This window comes from Drosophila sulfurigaster, chromosome X (genome assembly GCF_023558435.1).
Source record: "Drosophila sulfurigaster albostrigata strain 15112-1811.04 chromosome X, ASM2355843v2, whole genome shotgun sequence".
Taxonomy (NCBI): Eukaryota; Metazoa; Arthropoda; class Insecta; order Diptera; family Drosophilidae; genus Drosophila; species Drosophila sulfurigaster.
This window is the reverse complement of record NC_084885.1, coordinates 26,324,134-26,341,695: the sequence shown is the minus strand read 5'-3', so window position 1 is coordinate 26,341,695 and position 17,562 is coordinate 26,324,134. Positions and strand designations below refer to the sequence as shown.

The window sequence follows — 17,562 nt, the reverse complement described above, 5'->3', positions numbered from 1 at the left end:
CAGGCAGCAGCATTATGTGGCATGCCTCGCAGTGGCATGAGCTGCGTTTACTTGTATATAGTACAACAAAAATAAGAGAAATGTATTTTCTGCGGCTTTTGTTATTGTAATTGTTGTTTGTTGTTGTAGAAAGTCGACATATTTCATATGCAGGACGAAGAAGGAAAAAACAGTTGACAAATTTGGAAAAATTGCAACTGCGACAGCCAAACACACACACACAAACTCACACACACACGCACACGCAGACACAATTTAATGCCTGCTACAAATGCTGATGATGATTAAGCACAACAATCACGATGATGACGATAATCATCTCGATTAAGAAAGATGTTGAGGGAAAAAAACGCTCGCAATTTTCGCAAACAGCAGCGCAAAATGTTGTTTATCGTTTATTTGTACACAAAATATTAAAAAAAAACCAAGTAAGAAAGCTGCAGTCGAGTATGCTCGACTGTGAGATACCCAATACAGATATTTTAAAAAAGCAAAATAGTGCGGTATTATTCTTTAAATATACTAAATAATATGCAACCAAAACACTAAAAATATCGAAGTATGTATATATTTATTATATTGATATAATACTGCATTTCAAATATACCAAATATTATAACGCAAAATACAAAAAATATACCGCAGGTCATATTGTATATATCGTTGAAGTAGGACGAAACAAAAATGCTCAGGTGTATATTCAAAATATACTACAGAGGTAAAAATATACTAGACTGTTAGTCATAGTAGTAAAGACTTGCAATAGGTTAATTTGCCATACAGAAGTATATCATAAATAACTTCTTCAATTTATCCAACCGCACTTAAATCCTCTGAAAAAAATTATAGTTTTATCTCTTATAGTCTCTGAGATCTAGGTGTTCATACGGACAGACGGACAGACAGACGAACATGGCTATATTGTCTCGCCTGTTAACGCTGATCAAGAATATATATACTTTATAAGGTCGAAGATATCTCCTTTTGGCTGTTTCATACATTTTCTGCAGGCACAAAATTGTAATACCCTTCTACCCTATGCGGTAGCGGGTATAAAAAAAACAAAATGGGAAGAGGCAGAAGCAATGTTCGTACGATTCGTATGTTTACAAAATATACAAATCCCTCCCTTCCCTCTCTCTCTTTCTCTCGGTATCTCTGCACCATGTTTCATGCTCAGCCTTTTCGAGTTTGATTGATTTTTTCTCTCTCTGTGGTTCTAATGTACAATTTTAATATTTGCACAAAATATTTGAACATTCATCCGCACGTTATTTATTTGTTATTGCCACCTTGTTTCATGCTCGCCGCCGCACGTGGCGTATACTTAATGTTGCCCAATAAATTTCTCAATTTTAAATGCGAACGAAACAATGCTCAATAAGTTTGTTTGGCATTGCATTGCATCAAGTTTTTGACACTCTTCTCTACAATTGTCTTCCTTCCAGTCACCATGAATGACAATAGCTGAAAAGCTCATGAAATATTCTATGATGCCAATGATGACGATGCCTTGTGGACTTTACGACTTGACTTCGAGAAATCTTCTGCAGACGTCAAAGTGCTGTCAGCATTTGGCAGCTAGTACAATAATTTTACCAGCTAAAGGTGCAGGGATTAATGACCAGCTGCTCTCTACAAATATTGTTAATTCAATTGCGAATTGATTAATTGCCTAAAAACATCTTTTTAGGAATATTATTATACATTATTATAAGCATACAAAATTTCTCTATTTCTAAGCTTTAGAATTTGAAAATAGAATCTTAATCTTCGTCAAAATAACTCAACAAAGACAATCACTTGTAAGGCTGTAAACTCTTGCAATTGAATTGAATATAAGCAGCTAAACATTCAAATGTTTTTTAAAAACTTCTAAATACAGATGGGAATTATCTCTTATGATGATAAAAAAAAAACACTCAATGAATTCAAACTTTTTTTTTTATAAAGTGAACAGATTTTAGAATGCTTCACAGAATTTAAACTATGCACTTAATCACTACGATAATACAAAAGTATACCTTTGTAGATTAATCACAACGCATTTCAGACAATGTCATTGCGGAACAAATTGAATAGCTATTTAATAGTCGAAGCATATGAATTTAATTGTGCACATTTAAATAAAATACTTTTGGTGATTTAAACAAAACGTGCTACAGCCAGTGTCATTTGGGAGGCTGTGTGTGGAATGAAATGGAGCAAAAGCCCGATAGATTTTTGTAGAATGTTTTGTCCATGCTGGCTGCCCTTGCGGGAGTTGGTTTGCAGCAAAACGAAAAGTAAAGCAAAAGGTAACCCAAGCTGCTATCACAGCTATCACAGGCCATCAAGCTGTCCAGATAAAAAGCCCGACTGTGTTTTGTGTTTCTGGTTAAAAACAAAGTCCTGTGAATCACAGCTAGACAGACAGACAGAGAGAGAGAGAGAGAGACAGAGGAAGACGGAGTGATGGGGTCAGGGGCAACAGCAGGTGATGGCAATGTTACGACAATGTATACTTGCAACGCGTTGTGCTGTGTTCTGTGGCAGCTGGCAGGCAGCGCGTCGTGGGAGTCAGTATTAACTGGCTTACGGCGGCAGTGACAGGCCGGAGGGACATAAGAGAAATAGCTGGATAACAGGATAACACGAATAAGGGAGAACAATGCTTTCGCTTCTACTACTACTATATTTATTTCACTTGCGACATTCAAAATTACATTGCTCGAACTCGAAAACACACAAAACTGAGATTTGACCCGACTGCGTGGTTTTTTTATACCCGATACCCATACGGTAGAAAGGTATTATAACTTTGTGCCTCCATGAAATGTATGTAACAATCAGAAGGAGGCATATCCGACCCTATAAAGTATATATAGTCTTGATCAGCGTCAACACCCAAGACGATATAGCCATGTCCGTTTGTTCTCATGTTGCACTCTATGGTATTTTTTAATGTGGTACTACATCAATATACCATATATAGCATTTGGTATATTTTTATGGTATATTATTTTGGTATAGTTCTAAATGAATACCACACTGTTTTGGTTTCTTTTTAAATGTAGCACTCTATCAATATACCAAATATGGCATTTGGTATATTTTTAGTATCTTTGAAGTATATTAATTTGGCACGGTTTTAAAGTACTATAGCAATATACAAAATATAGAATATGGAATTTTTTTAGTAGTTTTGCGGTATATTAATTTGGTATATTTTTTTTAATTTTGAAGCGCAATTTATGCTTTTACTAAAAATGGATAGCGGGTATCTAGCAGTCGAGCACACTCGACTGTAGCCTTCTTACTGATTTGTTATCTGTGTTGTCTGCGTTTGGTTTCTTTGTTCCGACCGTTGGTTTCTTATGCAGCCGATTAGTCGGCACTCCATTTAACTGTCATTTGCAGGCACAACTCGAGACAGTTAAGCCAACTGCAGCAACGACGATTACGACGACGTCGTCGTCGTCTTCGTCTGCGTCACCAGAGACGTCAGTTGATGCTTGCACAACTCCCGTTCTCCCTATACCCGCCCAGGGGGTTAATCGCCTTGGGTTATTTATATACAGAAATCCGTCAGAAAACCTGAGGAAAACCTGCAGAGAACCTTCAACTGCAGCCCAAAACAAAACTTTAACTCAAAACTCGACAACAACAAAAATTCATATTTCTTCAATTTAATTCAATGGGCAGGAAAGGGAAGTGGGAGTGTAGCGGGGGGAGGCAAGGTAGAGAAGTGTGTCGCAACAAATACATAAATCACATACATAATTCAACATCTCAAATAACTTTCTTTTTTTTTGGTTTTACTCTGATTTGCACACAACAAGAGCAGAGCGAAAACAAATTATTGAATTATAATCCGATCCGAGAACAAAAAGAAACCTCACAAGGTATCCCCAACCTTCCCCCTTCTCCCTCTCTTTCCCCGTTCCTCTTATCCCTCACTCTCTCTGGTTGCCCTCATCAAACACACATAAAAACATGGACTTTATACAGGTGCTGAGCATTTTTTTATAGGATTTTCCAATCTATTTGCTTTTCACCTGCTCGCCATAAAGTCCAAATACATTAATAGTAGAGAGATCCTTGGTTATTGTCTCTATATAAACAAGCAACGCATTAAGAGATAGTATATTAAAAAACGCTTTTCAATCGTGCTCAACAAGCGCACCGACTAACTAATACTCTTATACTTATCTGTCTCAACGGGTTTGAGGTGTTTTAGAATATTTTGCACACATTTTGAATGCAGTACTATATCAATATACCAAATATAGACTTTGGTATATTTCTAGTTTTTTGTTGTACATTAATTTTGTATATTTTAAAATGAAAACATGACTTTAATTAGCAATGAGTAGCGGTTATCTCACAGTCCAGTTCACTCGACTGTAGCTTTCTTGTTTCTATTTGATTTGATTTTATTTTGCGTAGCATTTGTGATTTCTTTGTGCAGAAATTAGGAAAAATATTTATTGGCTATTTGTAATAAAGAAAGAAACCAAAAATTCACCATTTCAAATACCATCATAAAATAAACTCTGTGAAAAATAAAGTAAATTGTGTAAATTGATGTGTTATGAAAAATACGATTTTCTTTGAACTACAAAAATACATAAAAATATAATGACATCTGCAATTTCCAATTAATGAAAACAATTTTAGTATAATAAGATACTAAGTATTATATAATTATATTATAGTATATTTTATATATTGTTATATAATATAATTCTAATATAATATATTTTAGTATATTAAAATATAAAGTATTATATAATTATATGATTTCTATATAGCAATAGAAAATGCTGACACAAAAGTTTAAAAAATATTATAAAAATTATAAAGAAACTTTGTTAGAGCCGCCTCGAACGAATCGAACATTTTCTGCCTTCAAGTCAACCTCACCAACGAGCTTTATAATTGCAGGGTATGCCAATAAAATAGCCCAAAAAGCTGTCAAAAATTCTATATTTTTCGTTTTTGCCATCTGTTAAATAATTGAGTTCATTTTGACACCTGCTGTGCATTTGGTAAAAGTTTTCGGTGCTTTGCCTCAATTAATGTTTAAATAAATACTCGTAAATTCGCAATATTTACGATTATCGCTAGCCGAATAAAAAAGAGTCTTAATAAGTCTATTAAATGTGCATTTATTGTATTGAACAGACTTATGACGAGTCAAAAAATATAGTAAACCAGCTGCATTAGTAGTCTTTAGTACGTTTTGATTTCCTTTGCTTTTTGCCAACTATTTGCTACTACTAAACTAACGTTAAATCACTTAGCTTAGCTGACAGTTAAAGCCCTTATACACTGCGATGCTAAATCTCAATCTCTGAGACTTTGCTTCGAGCTGCATAACAACTGGCAAGTGAACGACGAGATCAGCGTGGAAAAAGTTGAGGATACAAGTATTTCGAAAAGTTTGCTGTAATTGAATGAAGGCAAAATGACCCTTCACACATCGTTAACGTCATCAGCAGCATCTTCCACATCATCATCATCATCATGGTGGAAAAACTTGGCCAGCAAACCCGTTTGGTCAATCAAAAGTCAGCTTATGGTTCAAGCGAACTCTTTTTATTTTTTGACTATGAGTCGTCGAAGCAAGTCCGGACAAAGTTTTTCGGTATTCACACTTTGCCACAGATTATCTTTAGACAATTCGCTTGTCTCTCATTGTTTGTAGTCCAAAGATTGAGAATTGAAAGTTGCAACAGCTTGCGATACTCGAAATGTGCAATATTTTGTGGGCATATTAATAGCATTTGCCTTTTACACATAAACGGAAAGCAGCAGTGCTGCCTGCTAATCAGGCCTAGCATATCGAAGTAGCTATAAAAGCTATAATATTTAGGAAACCAAAATTCTATATCGTAATTATTATTTGTTCCTAAGTTTATATTTTTAAGATTGAATTGAAATTGCTTCTTTAGAGATGCAATATGATACACAAAGTGATGAAAAGTAATTCTTTAGAGATGCAAAATTGACCCACAATGAAACATAACAAGATTCTATATTTTTTTTATTTGAATGAAAAGTAACAAAATTACAATTATCCCAGTATAGAATAATGGTAAAGTGAATGCTTTCAAAGCTAACCAATTGCTGGCAAATTCCAATCCAGTTAAAAAATTGAATCACACATTCGTAATATTCGGCACAAAGAAATATTTTTCAAATATATTATTTAAATATATTTAAAAACATATATCTCTATTTTTCTAATTTAATTCCTTCAATTAAATTTCCTTATCAAAAAAAGGCTGAACTACTTTCAATATAGCTAAATTAAAATTTAGCCTGAAAGTAGCGAAATTGTAATGCACTATGAAGCAGCTGTTGATTCAATTGAACGGTGAGAAAGTGATGTTAGAGCGGAAACCCCAAAAAAGGCAACACAGATTTGTGTTGCAAGTACAGCAAGATCTGCTTCTTCTTGGTGTCGCACATAAATTAAGTATACGCACTGTGTAATGCGGTGCGCCGCATTCGACTTACATACCTCGTGTAAACAAGCAGAGCCGTATGAAGCAATCCAGCCAACGGAGTTGCGTGCTGGCGACGCCCAGGGATTTGTAGTTGTTGTAATGTGAATATCTACTGCGGCTGCTCAACGCCATTGCAACGCGATTTACATTGTTTTCTATTTGTATACTTGCTTTGAACACCAACACAATTACACACTTGAACAAAAATATGAAAACAAAATAAAGTGGCGAGTCACAGCACATACACAATTAATTAACAAACAAATGTTCGCGTTCCTGTTGTGTCACTTGTCACATTAATTTTGCAAATGCACTCTGCAATTAGCAAACAACAATAATAATAACAACAATAACGACTGCGACTTTTGCGCGCCAAAAAAGGAATAGAACTCACAAACACTTGCGTTTTATCTGCTTGCGTGCGTCTGCTTGCGCTGCTGTTGAATGGCAGCATGCAACTGAGCACTGTGCCACCAATTGGACGCGCAAATGGCTTTGGCGCGCGCCACACAAAAAACCGAAAGGAAAAAAACACACACAGAAAGCACAACATGTCGACCACGAACAAACCCGAGTAACCGTAAAACGGCAAAACCCGATATGGTAACACCGCCGCTGTTAAGACGTACACACGCGCACTGTGAGGGCGAACACAACACTTGTGTGGCCAATTAGAATTAGGCCAGCACTGTTTCACCATAATTTACACGTTATTTACAACACCGCAATTAAAATTAAAGAATTATATGAACCGCAAATTACACGCACTTGACTGATTTTCGCGTTTCGCGTAAGGAGCAAAATCTTGGCATCGAGCGATGTTAAGTTGGCGCCGGCAACTGTTACGCCGCCGTTGAGCCACTGTTCTTTTCATGGCTAGAGTGGCAACCTTATGTGCATTAACAGTGTACAACTGTTGCGTCACCGTTGTGCCGCTGCTGAGTATTTTGTTTACTTTGCCCGCGGTGGCAACATTCGCCCGCTGTTGCGCCACCGTTGCGCCGCTGTTGACAATCAGATTTCCATACGTTTTTTTTGTGTACTTTTTGCATTTGGATGCTTCTGTCGTGTTGTGGTTGCAACAATGCGTACGCTACTTAGTGGCGACAAATGCCTGACGTGTCTACATCCCATGGAGACTGGAAGTGAAGGCACAAACGTGAACCCGGAGCTGCACGAGTTGCTGCAGCGTCATCTCGATTGGCAGCCGGATGAATTGAGTTGCGAATTGTTGCCGCAACGACTATGCAACGCGTGCCACCAGCTGCTGCTGAGCTACGAGCAGTTTCAGCAGCAGGCACGCAACAGTCGCCAGCAGCTGTTGGCCATGCTGCAATCGCAAAGGGAGAACAAACAACAAACTGCCAGCTTTGAAATCGTTTACGAGGAGCACAAAACGGATGACCTGATGCTGGACAAGACAGCGCTGGAAACAGAGGATGACAACGCTGCTGCGGCTGCCGACAATGCTCCTCAACCAGATCCATTTGATGAACCACCTGCCCCAGAGCAGGTGCAACAGAGGCGCTACAAAGGCCTCAAGAACAGCTTCAAGTGTCAGCAGTGTGGTCACTGCTTTGCCCACAATCTGACACTGCAGGCGCACATACGCAAGGTGCACGAGGGCAGCAAACGGCCGTTTCAATGTGATCGCTGTGACAAATGCTACAGCTTTATGGGCGGCCTCTACACACACATCAAGGAGATTCATGGCAGCCACAAGCGATCGTATCCCTGCGATTATCCCGGCTGTGAACGCGTCTACATCAGTTGCATTGCCATGCAGAAGCACAAACGGCTGAAGCACAGTGCCAGCTTGCCACCGGGTGCGGCACGCAAATATGTGTGCGAACAATGCGGTGCCACGTTCAATCAGACGGCGAATCTTAAGTATCACCGGCGCACCAAACATCCAACGGCAGCGGAGGCGGCAGCAAACGCTCGAGATAGTGAGCGACACTTTTGTGAGCTGTGTCAAAAGCATTTCCATTCCCGCTACACCCTCAAGTATCACAACATGCAACAGCATGCGGCGGCAAGCTCCGATCCCGATGAGTTGCAGCAGCTGCACGAGTGTCAGGTGTGTGGCCGTCGCATGGCGAAGCGCTTTATGCTCGTCCAGCACATGCTGATGCACAGCAACGACAAGATGCCCTGCGAACATTGTGGCCGGCTGTTTGCCCGCAAATTCGAACTGGAGGCGCACATTCGTGCGGTTCATCTGAAGCTGAAACCCTTCGATTGCAAGTATTGCGCCGAATCGTTTGCATCGCGTAAAACGTTGCGGCATCATGAGTATATACACACCGGGGAGAAGCCGTACGTTTGCCAGGTGTGTGGCCAGGCATTCCGACAGCAGACGTGCCTCAAGAATCACGGCAAGGTGCACGACAAGCTGCTCAACAAATGAGCTTCGAAAAACAAATTCGTGTATAATAAATCAAATGTTTTAATTTGCAAGTCAACTGTTTGTAGATTTCTCTGGGTGCTGCAGCTGTTGCTGCTCCTTGGCTATGTACGCGGGCAGATCGTCCAGCGGCTTAAAGTACAAGTGAACCGCTTGGGAACCAGCCATCATGGCCAGCATTGCGCTGCCCAAGAATTTCATGTATTGTCCCCACGAGACGCCAGCGGGCATCGTTAAGCTGTGTCTAATTGCCTATTCCTGCTGCTGTTTTGCTTGTTGCTGCAGTTGCTCTATATGAGCCTGATCCTCAACGTAGTTCTTTGCCTGGCGACGTTTGAATGTGCGATCTAAAAACAAGCATATTTTAGAATCAATTTAGGCCAATCAGTTTTCGCTTCTTGTTACTTACAGAAATTCGTTTCGCCCACCGTCCAGTTGATCATGGAGAACTCAAGTGCGGCGCCCAGCACAAAGAAGATGGGCAGAAAGCGATAGATGCCAAAGCGTCGCTTGCCGGGCCAATTGTCGAGGAAGCGTCGCACCAAATTGCTGTGCAAACTCATTGGGCGATTATGTAAGCGTGGGGCGGCTTTTCAGTTTCGCTGCCCAGGGCGCTGTGTAAACGCTGTGTCTGCCGCCACAGATTTGAGGCAGTGAATTGCCGCACACTTCGGTGTTAATAAAGCAACTTGTGCTTAACAATTTAATACACAAATTTAACAATAAGAGCAAAGCCACATTCCCATGCTCAGCTCAGCTGTTTTGTTTAACAGTCGTCCGTTAAACACCTCCACAACTTTTCTCGCTCTACCTGTTAACAGATGTTAGCTTTACATTTGGCGTACGCTCCGTTTTGCGTCAGTTGCGTAAAATAGTGCTCGCTTACGCCAACAGCTGTTAACTTCACCTTACATGCCTACATTGATTGATACAATGTATTTAACTTTGTCAAAGACGTTAATGAGCTGAAGATCTTCTTCCCATGAGTCACTCCCGTTAATAGTCATATTTTGAAAATGTATCGCTAGATAGTTTAAACTTCTGCCTTGAATATTTTTCGCTAGATACTTAGAACATATTTTAATCGTTTTCCTTGCTTAACGGGTGCTCCGTTTTGCGTTAGCTGCGCAAATTTGCTTCTCCTTTACGTCATTTTGTGTCTAACAACAGCTGTCAGTCTTACGTTAGCGTAGTGTATCAACTTTTGTGTTAAACACGTAAACACATTCTATTTATTTATTTTTATTGGCGAAAAATTGGATGCCATCGATCTGCAGATTTATGCATACTTAGCCAACAGACAAAGAACGAACAACAATTATGATACACAGTCTGTTCATTGTAAACAGCAGCGGGTAAGCAACCAATCGGACATACAATATGCCGTCTTATCACTGCAATGAGTGAAAAAGCATTGAAAACAAAATCTCCCCCACTCTTTCTATATCGCGCTGTCTCACTCTCGCACCCACAGCGAAGTCTTTCTGGAGAAGCATTGGCGTTCCGTTGTGTCGCGCTCCGTTTGCGAATACTTTCTCGACGCCCAGCGAGCCGCTCCATACGTAAGCCACGTTTGCAACAAACGCGTCGAAACATGTCAGCAAAAACCGAGCAGCTTAAATTTGACTAATTCTTGCAGGATGTGCCGCCCGTGATTGCCACGCCTCATTATTACCTGATCACCGTGCAGAGAGACAGCGTCTCCTTGGTAGCTGCCTGCAAACAGGAAGTGCCTCCATTGTTCGTGATTGAGTTTCTGCATCGCGTCGTTGACACATTCCAGGATTATTTCGGCGACTGTTCCGAGTCGGTGATTAAGGATAACTATGTAGTTGTCTATGAGCTGCTTGACGAGATGCTCGACAATGGTTTCCCCCTCGCCACCGAGAGCAACATACTCAAGGAGCTAATCAAACCGCCAAACATATTGCGCACCATCGCCAACACTGTAACCGGCAAAAGCAAGTCTGTCTTAAGTTTCAACTAGAGCAATCTTCTCGAGCTTAATTATGGTTTTTCATTTGCAGTGTGAGCACCACGTTGCCCTCGGGTCAATTGTCGGCGATTCCTTGGCGACGCAGCGGAGTGCGGTACAACAACAATGAGGCCTACTTCGATGTCATCGAGGAGGTGGACGCCATCATCGATAAATCGGGATCCACGGTGTTTGCCGAGATTCAGGGACATGTAAGTAAAAGCAGAAAGACTCTTAATGTATTAAATCAGGGAATGGGGATTAGTTTTGTGATATTTACTCCAAAATAAATGAATGCTGAAATTTCGAACATAATATAACTCTTAATAATTATATCTCTACACTTTTAGATCGATTGCTGCATTAAGCTGTCGGGTATGCCAGACTTGACGCTGTCGTTTATGAATCCGCGTCTATTCGACGACGTCTCCTTCCATCCGTGCGTGCGCTTCAAGCGTTGGGAGGCCGAACGTCTGCTTTCGTTTATACCGCCCGACGGCAATTTCCGATTGATGTCGTATCAATCGTATCAGCCATCGGTGGTGACCATTCCCATCTACATACGGCACAACTTTTCGATTAAGACGGGTGAACAGGGACGCCTCGACCTGACGATTGGGCCAAGGAACACGCTCGGGCGCACTGTGGACAAGGTGAAGCTGGAGCTGACGATGCCCAAGTGTGTGCTCAACTGTCTGCTGACACCGAATCAGGGCAAATACACGTTCGATTCGGTGAGCAAAACGCTCTCCTGGGATGTGGGACGCATCGATGTCTCCAAGTTGCCTAACATACGTGGATCGGTAAATCATTGATATATACTCTATATGATTTGATTAACTAACTATTTTTCATTCTTCAAGGTGTCGATAATGCCGGGCAGCACAAACATCGATGCGAATCCATCGATCAATGTGCAATTCCAAATCTCACAGCTTGCCGTCTCGGGGCTCAAAGTGAATCGCCTCGATATGTATGGCGAGAAGTACAAGCCTTTTAAGGGCGTCAAGTATTTAACCAAAGCTGGCAAATTCCAGGTGCGCATGTAGCCACGCCCACGCCGCCACGCCCAGCCTGCCAGTTTACTAAGCTTTAATTAAGTGTACAACAAGAAAAAGAACAAAGGCAATTTTTTAAGTTTTCATTTTTCCAGCATACGAATTGTACTGTGTGTCTCACTAATCTCTGTAAACTAATGTTATATTATTATAATCCATCTTTTTTTTGACATCAAAAATGCTTGTTTAATTCTTTTTCAAGCTACATTTTGGGGGAATGCTTTAGTGCGACAAATATTTATATTCGAATTTTGCGCAAACCGAATAGATTTGTTCAAAATACTTAAAAGATCTCTTTAATTGAACATGCTCGCCTTACAGATACATACACATATGAACCAAAATCATTCACGACAACTAGATGGCGCTAACACTACGTGCGTTGCTTTCTTAGTAGCTTTTTTGTTTAATATCTTTGCCTTTTTCATGAAATATGCACATAAACTTAATATATTTGGAGAATACATTTGTTATGTTTTTTAATTGAGAATAGTGTATATAATCTCTACATAAATAAAAGTAAACGCTTTCATCAAAAGTAATCACAATTATTTTGTGAACAATTTGTGGACCTTCAGCAACGACCGATAGATGCCGCTAGCATAATTTAAACTGTTCAACATTTTTTGTTTATTAACTTTGTGATTTGGTTTTCTAATTTTACAGTTTCAAATATCTTTTATAGTAGATACATATATTCCCCATATAAATAAACGATATTATTTTATGAAATTGAATGCGGTATTTTGTGTTTCTAATTTATCAACAATTTATAAAATTGTTATCTGTAATTGCTGATGTTTAACAACAAATTCTTAGACCTTCTAAAGATAAGAACTTAAGATATTAAGTTTACTCAAATCTTTTTGCCTGATCGTAGCAAACCTAGCAACTTTTGCACAGTTACGGGGTATACAAAATGTGTTGTATGCAAGCTGCCGCTCTCTTACACACTCTATCTGTGTGTGTGTGTGTTGCAGCGTCGCCATATTTAAAACTGGCTACAGAATCTTGTTCGCCACTTGACTGGAAATCAAGTTGCAACTTCGCCAGTCGCTTAGCAACAAACCTACGAAATAAATGAAGCAAACAAAAAAAAGCTTGTAAGAAAACTACAGTCGAGTGTACTCGACTATGAGATACCCGCTACCAATTAACAATAAAAAATATATTCTACAAATATACCAAAAATATAACGCACAAAAAACTTAAATACATCAAAGGGTATATATGGTATATCGATTAAGTACTACATTTGAAAATACTAAAATATACCAAGGGCTATATTTGGTATGTATATTGACATAGTAATGCATTTAAAATTAACCATAACGTACTAAAATATACTAGATTATCAGCCAACGCAACTAAGATCGGATTATAGTGGGAATTTTTCCCCATACACAAGTATTTCTTAAAAAACTTCTAGCTTCAAAATTACACTTGTCACCTTACACTTTATCAATTTCCGGGGCGAAAGAGGGCGTGGCAAAAATTTGAAACAAATTTAGTGTTCGTGCAAGCTTTATAAGTGTTGTCGAAAAAAAATTATAGCTCTATCTCTTATAGTCTCTAAGATCTAGGTGTATATACGGACGGACAGACAGACAGACGGACATGGCTATATATCTTTATAGTGTCGGAGATATCTCCTTCTGCTTATAATACCCTTCTAACCTAAGGTTAGCCGGTATCAAAAAAAAGCAAGCAATAAATTGAAATGAAAATGCAAAACTTGATTTTGATTTTCTGCTGCCTCTGCTGACTCTCTTGCACACATATCGAATACATACTGTATGTGTTACGTGTGTGTGTTTTTGTGTTTATCTGCACTTTGTGCAGTTTTTGTTTTTGTTGTCTTTTTTCTTGCTGCTTGCCAACCGGTTTCTTTCCGATTTTTGGATTCTAGCGAATGCGGCGTGGAACGGTAGCCAACAAGCGCCACCAAAAATGCGAGGATACGCCTTGTTGCCAGCTAGACAAGACCTGCCACACACACACACACACGCTCGATGGTTAACTTTTCGTCTGAGCTGCGCTTTTAACTTGGCCAAAATCGCGAGCGTGGGAAAGCAAAGTCGCAGCAAATAGCCGAGTTTTGGCTTTTGTTGTGGCATGTGGCATGCCACATGCTGAGCCCTAGACTCATTAGCCCCGACCCCAAGTTCGTTGCCTAAGTCTTTTGTTTCTCTCACATTTCAACGGCGTTTTTCGTTCAATTAACGTTCACAGTTTTGCTTTGTTAATCGTTTTAAGAAAATTCGTTAAATATTTATAACAATTGTGCGGCGAGAAATGCTTGTCATTGCTGCAATTGTTAACATTTAGCAATAAATACTTACACTTTATATAGTACATATATACACTCGCGTCTCTGACAACTTCAACTTATTTACATATGACAATCACAGCGCTTAGTGGCAATTTAACTTAAAGTCGAAACTGGTTTAAGCTCCCCACTCTCCTTCTCTTTCTCTCTCTCTCTCTCTGTCGCTGCCTCTCTTTCTGCTGCCTTCTTCCTCTCTCCTTTAGAACACCTTTAAGCACCTCATTCTCTTCACTTTGAGTACAGTCAAAGGATTGTTCTGGCAACTCGCAGCAAACAAGGCGCCGCTTCTCTCTCACTCTCTCTCTGTCTTGCTCTCTCTTTCTCTTCTCCTCTTACTGTTGCCCTAACTGCACCTAACCCAATTCTGAACCAGTTCAACACCTTTGCCTTCCACTTTTTTGTCATCATTTGTTTTTTCTGCACCTTATTTTTAGCAAGCAACAAGCAGCAACTTGAAATTGAGTTAAGAGCTGTGTCTTAAATCATTTGCAAATCATTTCAACGCTGGCAATTTGTTAAAATATATAAGGTTGTTAAGGTTGAGATACATCAATCTATCTTCTTCACGCTCATTACTGTTTCTTTTATAACATAGTAATTTTAGTTTACAGATGCAAATGCATAGAATAATCATAAACTACTTTAGAGCATAACTAAATATGGTATATACCAAAATCGTTTAAGTTCTTATAAAAATCCAATTTTACACAAAAATATGTTATTATAAAAAATTTGCATTCTTGAATGTTAGTTCCGAAGAAAGTTTAACTTATACATTTGAATTATTAACCATAGCTAGTATAATTTCCAGTGATTGTCTGAAAGAATGTTAGCCAAAATTGTATTTTGAAATTGTTCTACTATAACCCTGAACCGCGTTTCACTTTCAGCTGATAACTCGTAAGAAATCTCATAGATTTCAACGATCAACAAATGCAAATAAATTATTTACCAGAGCAGCGCAACACTTTGCGCAAATCAAGAGCATCGTGACTGATTAAAACTGAGTAAATATGTGTAAACTAATGAAATGTTTGTTGAACGACTTGTACACAGACTGTTTGCAAGCACTGTGCTGTGTGTTTGATGAGCCACACTTGCAACACAACAGAAACGCTGTGCAACAAGTGCAGCAGGTGCAACTTGATTAGTTTGCCAATTAACGTGTCTCCACCTCAGAGTTAAGCTCCCAATGGAATTCCGCTTGGCTACGCTCCAGTTTCATAATGTACTCAGCAAACTCAGACTCTTTGTGGAGTGCTAAGTGATTTCCAACCAAAGGCAATTGCTGGCAGCACACTTTGCCACGCCCTTTTAACACAACACCACGCAAGTTGCACATTTGTTTGAAATCAAATAGTCAAAAGCATTGCAAGCATTTCAGATACTTGCAATACTCTTGAGCGTGCTTCTTCTAAATAAATTCTACTTTCAGTAAAATTGATGTATAATGCTTTTAATATAATACTACTTCAACAATATGAAATACAAAAAAACAATGTAATATTGTAAGTATAATTAAGAATTTAAATTTTGCTTATATTGAACTTTGAATTCCTTCTATAAAAACTGAGAAATAAACAAATCAAGTAAGAAAGTTACAGCTACGAATTCGTTCAGAAAAATAATTCCCAAAATCATTCCTAACTGCAATAAAAAAGTGCTCTTCAAGAGCAACAAGATGCATCTTTATTCAATCTGTTATATTATCTACTCTACGGTATATTTTGAATGTAGTACAATATCAATATACCAACGATAGACCATGACATATTTTTAGTATTTTGTGGTATATTAATTTTGGTATATGTCGCACGTATTACTTTAAAAATATACCAAATACACCAGTTTGTATATTTTCGTATTTTTTGCGGTATATTAATTTGGTATAGTTTTAATTGTAATACTGTTTGACACTTAAATAACATGGGAAACATTAGTATACCAAATATATTGATATATTTCAGTATTTTTGTGGTATATTCATTTGGTATATTTTTAATGTAGTACTTTATCAATATACCAAATATACCCTTGTGTATATGTTTATTATTTTAAGAATACTTTTTTGCTTTTATTCAAAATAGGTAGCAGGTATCTCACAGTCGAGTACACTCGACTTTCCCACTTGTTCTAAAATAGCAACTTCTTCATAGAACATAAATTTACTTTCAAATCAGAATGTGTTTTTTCCAAACAAAAAGCAACGTTTCATTGAAGTCTTGTGTGGCAACTATTGAATGGATTGTCAGGGTCAGACGACCCTGGAGTGCGCTCCAACAAGTTCCACCAGCTTGCCTCCCCTCGCTTCTCTTCTCCACCCTTTTCTTGCGACACCTTCATGCCATCTGCAATCGTGCTCTTATCTTTGATATGTTCGCTGAGAGTCTCAGCTTGTTAGGGCATATTTGAAAAATCAACAGCGAAATCAACAGGCAACATGCATTTGTCATTAGCAGGCAACGTTTGTATTTGCTTTGCTTTTCCCTCACTCTTGCTCTCTGTGGTTTTCCCACATCATTTGCTGTAGTTTCTGTTGTTTGTCCAATGAATCGTGCAATTGCAATTGCAATTGCAATTTTGTGTTCAATATTATTAATAATTTATGCAACTTGTTCGCTGACACTGTGCAAATGTTTGAACTGCAAAATTGTTGTTTGCGTTGTTGAAACAAGATGCAAGCAACAAAAAAAAAAAAATGTGCACTAAGCTGCAAGTTTGAAGCTGAAGCTGAAACCTGAAGCTGCTGGCCAAAATCCAAAGTCTAATAAGCGTCTGGCCGGCTAATTAGAAACGCTGATTGGCCTCAAATAACATATAGTAGAGGAGGGCAAATGGACGGACAAAGAGACACATGACAGATGGACAGATGGCAGACGGGGCATTTGAGATCCACACGCTAAATTGCAACGGCAGACGTTGACGCCTCTGTTTAGTTGGCTGCCCACTTATACCCTGGAAATGTGCGAGCTGGCTATGATGGACTGAGCATTGAATTCAATTACAATAATAAATTTAGTAATGTATATCAATAAATCATGTATCATAATTTGAAATGAATATATATATAATATAATATATATAAATATAAAAAATAATATATTTGTATACCCTGTAAATGTGCGAGTAGTATGATAAGCATAGAATTTAATTTAATATTAATCATTATAATAAAGTTTTCTGCTTTAGTAAAATGGCTTTTATCAATGTTACTCGCTTAAAAGACTACTACAGATACAGTATGTTAAATCAGTTTCGAATTTTAATGCATTTTTCCAATGAAAAACAAATTTAAAAGA

General features: G+C 38.6%; 4 protein-coding genes across 4 annotated transcripts in view; 2 read left to right on the top strand and 2 right to left on the bottom strand.

Moving 5' to 3' along the window:
* Positions 1–7,221, bottom strand: part of LOC133847557 (uncharacterized) — a 68,817-nt gene extending 61,596 nt beyond the window's left edge. The window contains 1 exon segment of the mRNA XM_062282707.1: positions 6,509–7,221. Within this exon segment, the coding sequence (XP_062138691.1) occupies positions 6,509–6,737 (229 nt within the window). The 5' untranslated portion in view covers positions 6,738–7,221.
* A 250-nt stretch (positions 7,222–7,471) lies between these two features.
* LOC133847548 (zinc finger protein 726) lies at positions 7,472–8,959 on the top strand. The gene has a single exon (XM_062282683.1). The coding sequence runs from the start codon at positions 7,579–7,581 to the stop codon at positions 8,902–8,904; it is 1,326 nt and encodes a 441-aa protein (XP_062138667.1). The 5' UTR covers positions 7,472–7,578; the 3' UTR covers positions 8,905–8,959.
* LOC133847573 (small integral membrane protein 4) lies at positions 8,926–9,682 on the bottom strand. Its single transcript, XM_062282724.1, has 2 exons — positions 9,311–9,682; positions 8,926–9,248 (listed from the first exon to the last, which is right to left on the bottom strand). The coding sequence occupies exons 1-2, from the start codon at positions 9,462–9,464 to the stop codon at positions 9,154–9,156; spliced, it is 249 nt and encodes an 82-aa protein (XP_062138708.1). The 5' UTR covers positions 9,465–9,682; the 3' UTR covers positions 8,926–9,153.
* A 402-nt stretch (positions 9,683–10,084) lies between these two features.
* Positions 10,085–12,113, top strand: LOC133847551 (AP-3 complex subunit mu-2). The gene is made up of 6 exons (XM_062282688.1): positions 10,085–10,256; positions 10,376–10,463; positions 10,541–10,866; positions 10,929–11,088; positions 11,227–11,679; positions 11,740–12,113. The coding sequence occupies exons 1-6, from the start codon at positions 10,222–10,224 to the stop codon at positions 11,923–11,925; spliced, it is 1,248 nt and encodes a 415-aa protein (XP_062138672.1). The 5' UTR covers positions 10,085–10,221; the 3' UTR covers positions 11,926–12,113.
* The last annotated feature ends 5,449 nt before the right edge of the window (positions 12,114–17,562 follow it).